At 42.0% G+C, this 12,590-nt stretch overlaps 1 protein-coding gene across 6 annotated transcripts in view; it reads right to left on the bottom strand.

The window, feature by feature from the left end:
- The window catches only part of RAP1GDS1 (Rap1 GTPase-GDP dissociation stimulator 1), a 160,713-nt gene extending 153,986 nt beyond the window's left edge, over window positions 1-6,727 (bottom strand). For 2 of the 6 annotated variants that reach the window (XM_073340749.2, XM_073340750.2), the window contains exon 1: window positions 5,997-6,490. In XM_073340749.2, the coding sequence (XP_073196850.2) occupies window positions 5,997-6,000 (4 nt within the window). In that variant the 5' untranslated portion in view covers window positions 6,001-6,490. Of the gene's footprint in view, window positions 1-5,996; window positions 6,491-6,579 lie in introns of those variants that run through there. The other 4 variants (XM_073340755.2, XM_078852442.1, XM_078852441.1 and 1 more) reach the window with 4 other exon arrangements.
- Window positions 6,728-12,590: the final 5,863 nt, after the last annotated feature.

Below are 12,590 nucleotides of genomic sequence, written 5' to 3'. Positions count from 1 at the left end.
GCTGCTGACAGTGGCTTTGCCTTCAGAGTTGGGCTCCCAGCCTGAAACTGCCGCTCTCCAGCCACCCAGCTCTAAAGTCAGCGCAGAAGAAAGAATGGCAATACCACAACCCCCCTAAAACAACATTGTGACCCCCCTGCAACTTCCTTTTGGGTCAGGACCCCCAAATTTGAGAAATACTGGACTCCCCTGTGAAATCTGGTCTTTTGTGTGCTTTACCCTATACTATATAGATTTCACAGGAGGAGACCAGATTTCATGGTCCGTGACACGTGAATTTGGTAGCGCGCTACTTGCCAAAAATAAACCCATGGAATAAAGCTCAGAAACAGTGAAACAGTTTACAGAAACAGTGATTGAAACAAATCTAAAATTTCTAGATGATGCTGTTTTAGAAAGAGGGTTTAACAGAAAATCTTCAGACTACTTAAAGAGAAAGATAACACTTTCAAAATCCCTTATTGGGAAAAAATGCCTTTTCTGAGTAACTCTCGAATTGTCATTAAAAAGTTCTGACTTAGCTAGAGAACACACATCAACATTTCAAGAAAAATTACTTTGTTTTATTTTCTAGGAACTTAGAGGTTCGTAAACATGCTTACAACAGAAAACAAGCGACAACCTAACAGGTAATGAATGCCTCCAAAGTTATAGATAGCAAGGGCTCTCACTTCCTTAAGGCATAGCATGCATAGGCTAGTCTATGGTGGACAGTCAGTCTTCTATTATCTATAAAACGGGGTCAGCATTTGCTATCTCTGGTTAATGCACAAACTCATACAAGTAACACAAAAAATATTTTTCCTTGTAAAATATTTTGCTAAAACAATTAGATGTGAAGAAAATCAGCGTATTTATTCTAGTCAGAGTGCATCAACCAGTATAGTAGGCTGTACTGTCATTTCCCAAAGCAAAGACCAGTTTGCAGCAAAAAAAATGTGAATCTTTAAAATGCTGACACTGAAATAACTAGTTCTAGACTGTATCTTTTTTTTTTCCCCCTTTCAACAAAATTTCATGGAAGCCTGCAGTTCTGAACTTCTGAAGAAGCCAAAGAGGTTAGATTAGTTCTGACTAATCTTCCCTAATCAGGACTGTTCCTGTGTTGAAACCACTGTTTACATTCTTTTGTTCTTAAAGACGCCTAATAGTTTTGTCTATACCATTAGGTTAAAGGCTTCATTCAAAAATTATGTCTCCTGAGAACAGAATATACAGAAGTAGTTTAAGAAGAAGTCAGCAAGGAATGCGTGTCTATCTACAAAATCGAAATAAAAGCCGAGAGAGAAAAAAAAAGGGAGCAAAAGATCAGATGAAATCTGAAGAAAACAAAGCAATAACAACAGAAATGAACATGCTACGAAGAAGAGAAACAAAACAAAAACCCTTTGGGGGAAGTGCATATAGAGGGAGAACTAGGAAAAGCAGAGTGTAATTATGAAGACGAGAGGGACTTGGGAACATCATAGAAAAAAGTTAAGAAAATAAACCAGAAAAGCAGAAAAAGTAAGACATGAGGATTTCCCCCCTCTAATTCTCAGTGTATTTTGAGTGTAACCTGGGAATCCTATACACAAGTTTTCAACCTTTCTTGAGTAAGGTTGGTTAATTAGTGGTGAATTATGAGCACTTCTCTTAACATTAATGTAAAATAATGTTTGTTTTTGCGAAGGAGGGGGATACCGACCATAGTCATTGGACAGTGGACAAACCTGTGGAGTTAAATCCATTGGCAGCTGTAGAAGAGTTTGGTTGCTAACCCTCTTAGCTCTATTACGAATGCAGTGCAAATATTTTGCTTTTCCAGCCTGGCAACACCAATTATCACCACTATAGCATGTGCAAGTACTGAGAGGAGTAGCAAAAAGAACCTTCTCAGGATGGAAGAATATTTTCATCTACTTCCACCTTCCTGCCACTATATTAAATGTGTTTTTTAAAAAAAAAAGTTTGTCCCATTCCCCTTTCTTCCCCAAAGTCACACTGTTACAGCCTCACCTGAAACTCACTTCAGCTCCCTCTACAGGGTGAACAGAAGGAAGCTTTCACAAAACCAACCTCCTGAAAACAGGGACTCTATCTTTGCCAATCTGTGCCATCCACAATCTGGATCTCATATGTTATAGCTCAACCACCAGGCTGACCTGAAGCTTGACACTTCCTGAACATATTTAGCACATTGTACATTTTTGCAAGGAAACACACACACTGAATTAATGAGTACAGACTAGGCAGGGAAGAACTGGGCCCTGAAATTGGCACTATAAATCTCTATTCACTCAGGTCTCTCTTTAGCATTGGATTAGGGTAGGTAACAAAAGGAGAACAGATAAATAAGCAATATTTTAATTAAGCCAGCTATCTAGACAGGAGAATTGATGTTTTGTGTGTATGTTTTTTAAGAGACATACAGATGCTATTGTTTTGAGTGCTGTAGAAAGACTTAAGAAATGTAGATGCAGACCCCCACTTGCAGCTGAAGTCTACAATCCAGAATGCCTAATCTGCAGGTAGAAATTAATATACATGATAAAAATAAAATTGTACCCATATAAAATACCATATAACGTTTTATAGTAAAGTCTTTTAGAATACAGTCTCTATGCAAGATAGATACAACATAAAGTTGCACTACAGGAAATAAGACAAAGAGAAACAGTTGGGTACAAAATGCCTTGCAAACCAGAGATACTATGGTAAAAATGCACAAGTAATGTTCATTAGAAAGGCACAGAAAACAATAGCAGTGAGTGTCATCCAAAATACTCAAAGTGCTGTACTGTACTTCCAAGAACAGCTAAAGAAACCTACCATGCAAAAGGAATGCTTAATGCTAAAAATCAAACATTTTTTAAAATAATGTCTGAATTAATCATTTTCAATATAAATCCAAAGGACAAAAGCACAATTTTGGGAAGGACAAGTATTACTTCAATCCTACAGAAGCAAATCATTGCCAGAGGAATAATCAGTTGGTGCCTCTGAGATAGGAAAGGCATTCTAACAGCAGAGCTCCCACAGTCTCACATGTACACATGAATCTCTTTAATGGCACAAATCTTTTGACTGGAATATGAATGTTTTCTAGGGCTTCCATTTTACATCATTAGTGTATGAATCTACTAATCCCATTCTAACCTGCTTAAGTGTAGAATATTCAGTATGTTTAATCATAAAACAGATTTAGTACTCTTTGCCACAAATACTTGATTCTCAAGTATGATTTACCAAGTTAACAGAAGCTTGAGGAAGAGATCTAGTGCTGCAAAAAGTCATCCTCAATACTTACTTTCTGAGTATTTCCAACAGTTACGCAATGCACAAGTAAAAACAGGAGAGCACACTGGAATCGAGCAATGGAAGCTACTGTACTGATTTTGTGAGTTTAATCATGAGACCCTAAACATCCAAAGTCATCATTTGCCCTAAAAAATGTAACAGAAAACAGATAGCTGGCTAACCAGAGGAGAGACGCAATTTTGATTTCCATCTTGGTCATTGGCTCCTCAGAACACCACGAGCTGCTGTAGAGAAGGTTGTAAGTTTGCCATTGACCTGAAAAGCAGCAGAATCAGATCCAGATGTGTGGAGGGGTGGGAAAAAATAAGTGAAGTGGGTTCCTTCTGTTGCTCAACAGCAACCCCTTTGGACAATTAAGGAGCATCCTTGACGGACTCTGAAGGGAAACCCTTTTGGTCATTTTATCACTGCTAATAAAGTCATAATTATGCAACAATCTTTGGCTAGAAAGATTATACAAGCAATTTACAACCTCACTCACAACTGGAATGGAGCCTTTTCTAGAGTAGAATGTAGCATTTATTCTGCACTAGCACTTTGGTCATGATACTGGGATAAATATCCCTACTCTTGTGATCAGTGTCATTAAAAATCACCTAGTAAGTAGTCAAGGAGTTGGCCTTTCATCTCAGCTAAATGAGACATCCAGAACCTTACCACAATGTCAAGGCAGAGGTTCAGTATCAGCCTCTGAGAAAAGAATTAATTATACTTAACAGTTACATAGAGTTTTTCCTCTTCCAAGCACTTTATAAAAGTGAAATAATCTCCACAACAGCCCTGAAAGGTAAGTAACCATTATCCCCATTTTACAGACAGGGAAACTAAGGTATAGAGGTTGTTTCTAAACATGAAAATCTTTGTCTAGTAAAAGGCAAAAGATTTATATGGTCTCAAAAGAAACCAGTTACTTATCTAAAGCAGCAACAGCAGGAGTCCAGTGTCAAATCTAGGATTATGAATTCAGGAATTGCTGACTCCTTATCCTGTGTTTAGACTATTAGATCAGTAGCTCTCAACCTTTTTCTTTTAGAGGTCCACCCAACATGCTATAAAATCTCCATGGCTCACCTGTACCACAACAAATGGCATATAAAAGCCAGGGCTGGCATTAGGGGGTAGCAAGCAGGGCAACTGTCTGGGGCCCTGTAAAGCTACACTGCTCAGCCTTTGGCTTCAGCCCCATTCGCTGGGGCTTTAGCTTTCTGCCTTGGGCCCAAGAGAGTCTAACATGGGCCCTGCTTGGCAGACGCCCTGAAACCTGTTCCCAGACCCCCAGTTGAGAACCACTGTATTAGACTACAGTATAACTGCCTCTCTGGCAGAGGTACACTATCCTCAATTCCTGGTGCAGCCCAAGGAGATACACTGAATGCATCCGATGAAGTGAGCTGTAGCTCACGAACGCTAATGCTCAAATAAATTGGTTAGTCTCTAAGGTGCCACTAGTACTCCTTTTCTTTTTCCAAGGAGATACAGTGTCCTCAGCACTTGCACCATTGGGCCGTAAGGCAGCACTACTTTCCAGATCAGTGTGGGTTTTCTTTTGGAGGTCTCCATCAGCCTACAAGCTTTGGGAGTTAGCAGACAGATAATATGACTGCAGTTCTTCACTAGACACATGGTGACTTAAAAATAGTAGGGTGGGCCCAATATGAAGATCTCTGGGGTCCCAAAAAGTATGCAGAGGAACACCATAGGTGAGAATGAAACATCAAATAATCTTTGTAACGTATGATCCCAACTGTCTATTACACAAACAAAAGTGGGGGAAATGTAGTCTGTTGAATGACCTACATGGCCACTTGCTCCAATTCTCCTTTAATACTTACAGAATTTGATTTCCACTTAAGAAATCCGTATTAAAATACTGTAAAACAAATTATATTTGAGGAGTACATTCAGTTTATTAAATTGACATTCAGCCTACCTAAGGCCAGCCTGACGGATTAACTGGCAATATCACAGGAGCCCCCAGAAACTTTGCAGTGTGATTTTAGAAAATAAGGAAACCCTGTAAGTTCAGAAAAAAGGTGCCATTACTATGTTCAGCTTCCTGCTGTCTCACCCCTGTTCCCAGCCCTTACGTGACCGAGGTACCGAGCTCAGCCCAGTCACAACACACCCTGTAAACACCCCGCTGGTCCAGTACGGAGCAAGTCCCTGCTCGCCTATTTCATGGACTGGTCTCTGGTTTTACACTCCCCGTGGCCACAGCTGTGCTCTTTACCCCGGGGCTGGGTGGAGACACCCCCCCCCCCCCCCCCATTCCCTGCACAGCCCTGGCAAAAGCAATCTGCACCCGGAGCCTCGTCAGGGGAGACAACAGAAGCTACTGAGGAAGTTGCATGAAGTCGTCTTCCTCCTCCTCCTCCTGCCCGTCCGACACAGAGGGAGGAGGGAAGCAAGGGGCCGGCCTTGGGAGGCAAAGGGACAGTGCGACGGGGAAGAGGATGCAAAACAGGGAGCCGCACAGAAGCCACGGAGGGGGGGGCGGGGAAGAGGAGCAGCGGACCTGTTTCGGCATCATGGCCCCGTCCCTCCTGCCTGGAGAGGAGCGAGCGTCTCCCCGGCCCCGCGGTGCGGCAGAGCAATGCCAGAGAGGGCGGGGGCAGAGGCAGGCGCGCGAAAGGGCGATAACTTTGGGGGACAGCCGCCTGGAGCCGGGCTCGACCGCGCGGGAGAAGGGGACTTACCCATGTTCCTGCCCGGAGGAGAGCCGCTCCCTGGGTCCTGCTCAGGGCAGCTGCCTGCGCCTCTAGCCAGCGGCCGGGGAGGGACACGCGGGAGCAGCGGGGACCCGGCGGGGCGGGGCGGGGCGGCGCGGCGGCAAGCGCGGGGAGGAGGAGGCGGCGGCGGCGGCGGCGGCGGGAGCGGCCCGGCAGCAAGTGCCCGTCCCCGGCGCCTCGGGGTGCGCGCGGCGGCAGGGGCGGGGGGCTACGTGCGTTCCAGGCCGGCCCCTGCTGTCGGGGAGGCGGAGAGCGAAGCGGGAGCCGGGCTCTGTGTGTGTGTGTGTGTGTGTGTCTCGCTGCCTGCCGCGGCGGTGTCGATTGGATTATGAGTCAGTGTGTAGTACATCCGGGCAAGGCCCTCCTCTGGAGACACCCGGCCCAGCGGCACCCAGAGCCCCGGGAGGAGGAGCTGCCGAGGCCGCGGCAGCCGCGCGGATACACAGAAGTCGCTGCTTCTCCGGCTTTTGCTCCCGCCCCGTGGACGATCGGGTTTCACTCCGTGCCCGTGCCGCGTCAGTCCGCGCCGGCTGCTGTTTAGCATGAATACCTGGGTAGGAACCCATAGGGGGCTTTGCAGGCAAACTCAGCTCTTCCTGGCCAGAGATCCCTACGGCGCCGGGAGTTTTCCGGCCCGGCCCGGCCCAGTCCCTGTGCAGAGCTCCTCACCCGTAGCCTCAGTCATGGAGCAGTTGTCATGTTGTATTAGTGTCTTATCATGTGCAAATCATATTGACAGATATGTTAAGGCCGCCAGAGAAAATGGGTGGGGAAGAGATTTGCATATAACATTTGGCCATGCTATCCTATATGTCCTCCTATAACGTTTAGCGCTTGCATTGTAGGACGTAGCTAGGCAGAGCCATGAAGGCCCATCGAGCCAGGTAATTAGCTCTGTTTTAGACTATGAACCCATTTTATAGCTCTTTCCATCATTGTAGACCGAGCCTGGTTGATAAATATTCGAGACTATCATTGTTTTTAAAAGTTCGCCCTCGCCCTTCCCCCCCACGGACCAGCCCTGGCTTTCACAACCATGTTACTGGGGTTTTACATGTTTTAAGACTCACTTGTAAAAATGGCTTCAGGACAATGGCTACTTTTCCACCGTAGACAACCCAAGGCCCCAGTTAGAACCCCACCTAGTAAATATGTGTGAAGTGATTTTAACACATCTTGGTCTATGCTTACAAGGGAAAGCATGTTCAACCCATGCTGTCTGATCCCATGTTTCATTTTTTAAATTCTCACAGAAGAATAAATTACCGATTATTTCCTCTTAAAAAAAAAGACTTCCAGCAATAGATTCATAGGCATTAAGGTCAGAAGGGACCATTATAGTAGTCTAGTCTGACCTCCTGCACAACGCAGGCCACAGAATCTCACCCACCCACTCCTGCAATAAACCTCTCACCTATGTCTGAGGCATTGAAGTCTTCAAATCATGGTTTAAAGACTTCAAGGAGCAGAGAATCCTCCAGCAAGGGACCCGTGCCCCATGCTACAGAGGAATGCAAAAAACCCCCAGGGCCTCTTCCAATCTGCCCTGGAGGAAAATTCCTTCCTGACCCCACACTCGCACCACTTCCATCCTTTGACACCTAAACCTCTGCTAACCAAAACATAAAAAACAGGAAATTAATCATTTTTTAAAAAAAACAAACCCATACCCCAAGCAGACCCTGAAAAAGGAGATGAGTCAGAGATGTCATGAAGACTGCTAGGGACTTCAATGTTGCTATTGATTTTAAATGGAAAGCGCTCACTATTACTGTGATGGGTTGCAGTATAATACTTTAATATAGATAAAATATCCAAGGTGTGCATGATGCTTCACAGATACAAGATTTTAACAATGTTTCCACCCAGGGAGTTTGCAATCTAATTTGTACAGGTAACACAAATAAAGACAGTGCCTGTTTGTTTTTTTTCAATTTGTTTGTTTTTAATGTTTAGAGTAAATTGACCTCTTGATAGTGGGTTTTGTATTTGTTTGTGGGTTTTTGTCTGTTTTCATTTTAACGTTTGTAGTAAGTTGACCTCTTCATAATGTTTTTTTCCTGCTTTTGAAATACAGAGCCAAATTTTCTTCTCAGTTAAAATGGTATAATCCTGACGTCAGTGGGGTTGCACCATTGTAACTGAAAGGAGAGTTTAAACTACAGCATACTGATGTGACATACCTTTTTCCCACTGGAGGACAGAACAATCTTTGGAGGACTCAGAATATGACATCACTGCCTGAGGTGGCTGAAAGCTGAGAAACAATTCTCTCATTTTAAGACCCAGCACTCCATTCCCTTTTATGTATTAGGAGCTGGGAGAGCTGTAGCTCAGGTTGCAATCTGAATAAAGTCACATTCCAGGTCTTCCAAAGGCTGCCAGAGTCTTCTAAGAAAAAGAGGCAAGAAAGAATGGAGTTCATGTAACAAAAAAGCCAACATCTGCCTCCCAAAAAACGCTTATTCAGCTGTCTTCATACCTCATAAAGGAGAACAAATAGTACATTATTTTGTGTTTTGGATTTTGAGTTTAAAATGTCAGCAAGGAGTGATGGGACAATTAAGAGTGTGCACTGTCACATAGGACTCCTAAATCTTGCACAAATATGAACTTGTTTTGTTATGGCTGAGGTTGGGAGCTGTTCTCTCATGATGAGATTTGCTGTCATAAGAGGAAGTGAAGACTAGAAATACATGTATCCAGAATAGGAGCAGCAGATGAAACTGGGAATCTTTAAGTACTTTTTTCTTTTGCCTATTAGCAGCTGCTGCAAAAGCATTGACAGTGGTAAAGGTTTATCCGAAAAGCCACATTGTGTGTCAAATGGGATTTGAACAAAACTATGACACACTTATAAAAAGGTAGATGGAGTGATTTTGAACAGGAAGCAAGAACTTGATTTTGTCTCATTGCCTTTAATAGAAACAATTTATAAATAAAGATGCCTTTCACTAAAAGAGAAATATTTGTAAAAAGAAAAGGAGTACTTGTGGCACCTTAGAGACTAACCAATTTATTTGAGCATGAGCTTTCGTGAGCTACAGCTCACTTCATCGGATGCATACCTTGGAAACTGTGTGTATATAATGTCTTCTGCAGTTTCCATGGTATGCATCTGACGAAGTGAGTTGTAGCTCACGAAACCTCATGCTCAAATAAATTGGTTAGTCTCTAAGGTGCCACAAGTACTCCTTTTCTTTTTGCGAATACAGACTAACATGGCTGTTACTCTGAAACCAGAAATATTTGTGTTCGGTTGGGGTGTGGAGGGAATGAAAAGAAGATGAAGGATCAGATTGGATTTTTAGGTGAACTTTGTGGTCAAAAGAATCAGTGCCCCTTTCTAAAATGGAAGAAAGGCAAAACATCTGACAAAATCCTCTCAAATAGATGAAACCTCATGCTTTGCTGAATCCGAACCATAAATATTAGAACTGAAAGATAAATGCTTCTAAACAAAAAGATTTGTATGGATCATAGCATGTTCTCATGAGAGACTCTGCATGCGTGAAGCGTTATTGGATTGGGGTTGTTTTCCCCCAGAACGTTTGGTCTCTGTAAAACTGGATATGGGATGATAGAAATATATTTACTCATAAGGACTTCATATTATATTTGTCTGCAGTTTTTCTTCTGGAACCATTACTTTTACAAAATTAGTAGGATGAGCTTCATGGAGTACTTTATTATATCTATTTCATCTATTTGAGAGGATTTTGTCAGATGTTTTGCCTTTCTTCCATTTTAGAAAGGGGCACTGATTCTTTTGACCACAAAGTTCACCTAAAAATCCAATCTGATCCTTCATCTTCTTTTCATTCCCTCCACACCCCAACCAAACACAAAATTAGTAGGATGAGCTTCATGGAGTACTTTATTTTTTTCCCCCAGTTCTTCCACATTAATATGTACCTTTGCCTGAATAATTACCTAAGAATAGTAAAACAGAATACGAATAATTGGTGCTTTGCAGGGCCAGTTCTGCTTGTCTTAGGTGTATGCGTAGTTCAATTGAAATCAGTGGGACAACTCATATCAATAAGGCAAGGAAAAAAAAAATAGGACCAGCAACTTCACATTACAACAGCAACTCCAGATCCACCCCTAGCCAATATCAGTAGCCCTTCTGTCCAGCACCCACCTCACCCTCTTGAATGTGCCTTCTTATTAACAAATTATGTACACTTTTATGACTACAGAGGATTGTGGGATAAATCAAGGAACAATTTGTCAGCCATTTTGTGGAATACAGACCCAAATAGTTTGAATCGTTGATTTAAATCATTGTAACCTTATGATTCACTAGAACGGACCTGCTCCCATTGAAGTGAATGGAGTTTTTCCATTCACTTCAATGGGAATAGATACAGGTCCAATATGTGTACCCATTTGTGTTTGTTTATGTATGTATGTATGTATTTACATGGTTAACTAATATGGAAAACTAATACATTAATCTTTTTTAGAAAAGTGTTGGAAAAAATCATTTAAAAAGTTGCACGTGAGCTGCATGGTTTTGTAATTATTTTTTCCTAGTGTTTTAAAACTGCAGATTGTTTAAATAGAAACTTGATTCTCTTTTAATCTGCAGTTCGCATAATTTGGTAGTTGATATAACATAGAGATTCTGAAATGATCCTAGAAGCAAAAAGTTCCTGTATCCCTCTGCCTCATCAACTCTTCGTCAATTTTCAGATCTCATCTAAAAATATCTTTCCTTCCTTGTCTTTGCTTCTTAGTTTCTTTGTCCTTCAGCAATATTTCTTTTTTACTTGAACTTTGTAACTATGTCCCAAATGTTTCTTTCAACTTGTTTGGAAAACAAGAGACTGTGACAGCCTCTCTTCACTAATCTAGATCTGTAGGATGGGGGGAAGGTGCTGGCAGGGTTTGGCAGATGCCCTTCTTCACAATTTTGTTCCATTTCCAAATGCATGGCATAAACCAGAGAAAAAATAAAGCGGCTGACTAAGACCCTGATCCTGGTAAGACCTACACATGTACTTAACGAGACTTCAGTGGCACATTTAAAGTTAAACACATATGTAGGTCTTTGCGGGATCAGGGCATTATTTGGTATAGGTGCCTCCTTATACTGTGAGCCCTTCCACGAGGGGTTTCTGTGAGCAGTATCTCCTGAGAGAGTCCAGCTTCCAGTGAATTGCGAAGAGGGAACTGAAGGCACAGAAGCTCCTTGCAGATGGTGCTGTTCTCTAGCAGATGCCAGAGAACTGCACAGATCTCCGTGGCATCACTGAATTCTTTGAACTGAACCTGCTGTTACTTCTCTGGAGAGAGGGCAAATACTGTGTCTCTCCCATCCCTTACATGCTGTAAGGAGGAAATTTCTGCTGTTGGAAATACCTAGGGCTTGCTTCTCTATTGTCCTGTGCCTTATCTAGTAGTTTAAATCAGGGCCAAAAGGGTATAAAATGCTACCAAATCAAAATGGTAGTATTTTTTGCAGATACAAAGTGGGTGAGGTAATATATTTTATTTGACCAACTTATTTTTGCACTCCTTTTGGTGTAAATGGTTACATAAGGTGCAGTGCAAAAGAGAACCTCCAAGAGAGGAATTTCCAGTCTCCTGTGGTGCATGGGAATAACGTACGTAGGGGAGCCTCAGGCTCTCATTATTTAAAAAGCTTTGTGAGATACAGTTTGTGTGAAAGACAAAATAATTATGCATTGTATTTTATAAAGGGTTAGAAACTATGAAATATGGTAGATTACGATGACTGGGAAAGCCTGTGAGAATGTAATTAAAATTAATGAAATGATCATGTAGTTAAAGATACATCAACAAGGAAAAATAACTGGGAAATAGAAGCAATGTATTATGTTTCTACTGGAGTTAATGATAAAAATCAGAAAGAACAATGTTATAGCCTATTAAATGCATGCTGAGGGTGGTTTAATTCCTTAGTGAGGTGGAGGAAGAGTCTGAGGGGACCTTTGGAAGAGATAGTAAGGGTGTGACTACCTGGTGGTCAACATTGAAAATTTGTCCCTTACAGAGAAAATACCATGAAAATTGTACTTTGAATTGCAGAATTATAGAACAAACTTATGCAGCCAGCAATATAGCTGTGTTCTCAACCATTGAGGATGGTTTTAAGACCTGCCTTGGAACAGTGAAAACTGGGTCACTGTGATCTTCCACTTCATGTCACTTTATGAATTTTCCTTTTCATATACTGTATCAGCTTCAAAGGCTCAGCACTTCTCCTCACCACTGGCTTAGCTTTCCTTTGAAAACTTCTAGCATACGTTCTCTCATGCAGTGTGGCACTATTCAGAAGAACCAAGAAGTATGTTAGGTGGAAGAGAACAGACGTTGGATGCTGTTCCAATAGTGGAAAGAACACACTGGCTTTCAGCTTTATTTCTCTTAACAATGAGAGAAACTCACTCAACCCTGTTCAGATATACACCCTTAACATTATTCTAAAATGAAGGTTCTCAGCATTTCCAGGAAACAGCTTTGCTTTCTGAGATCTATAACTGGTCTGTAAAACCTATTCCCAAGCTGAATATTTTAGTCATGTTACATCAT

The sequence above is a fragment of the Lepidochelys kempii genome, chromosome 4 (assembly GCF_965140285.1).
Source record: "Lepidochelys kempii isolate rLepKem1 chromosome 4, rLepKem1.hap1, whole genome shotgun sequence".
Lineage (NCBI taxonomy): Eukaryota > Metazoa > Chordata > Testudines > Cheloniidae > Lepidochelys > Lepidochelys kempii.
The sequence above is the reverse complement of the archived record's forward strand: the minus strand, read 5'-3'. Positions and strand labels throughout refer to the sequence as shown.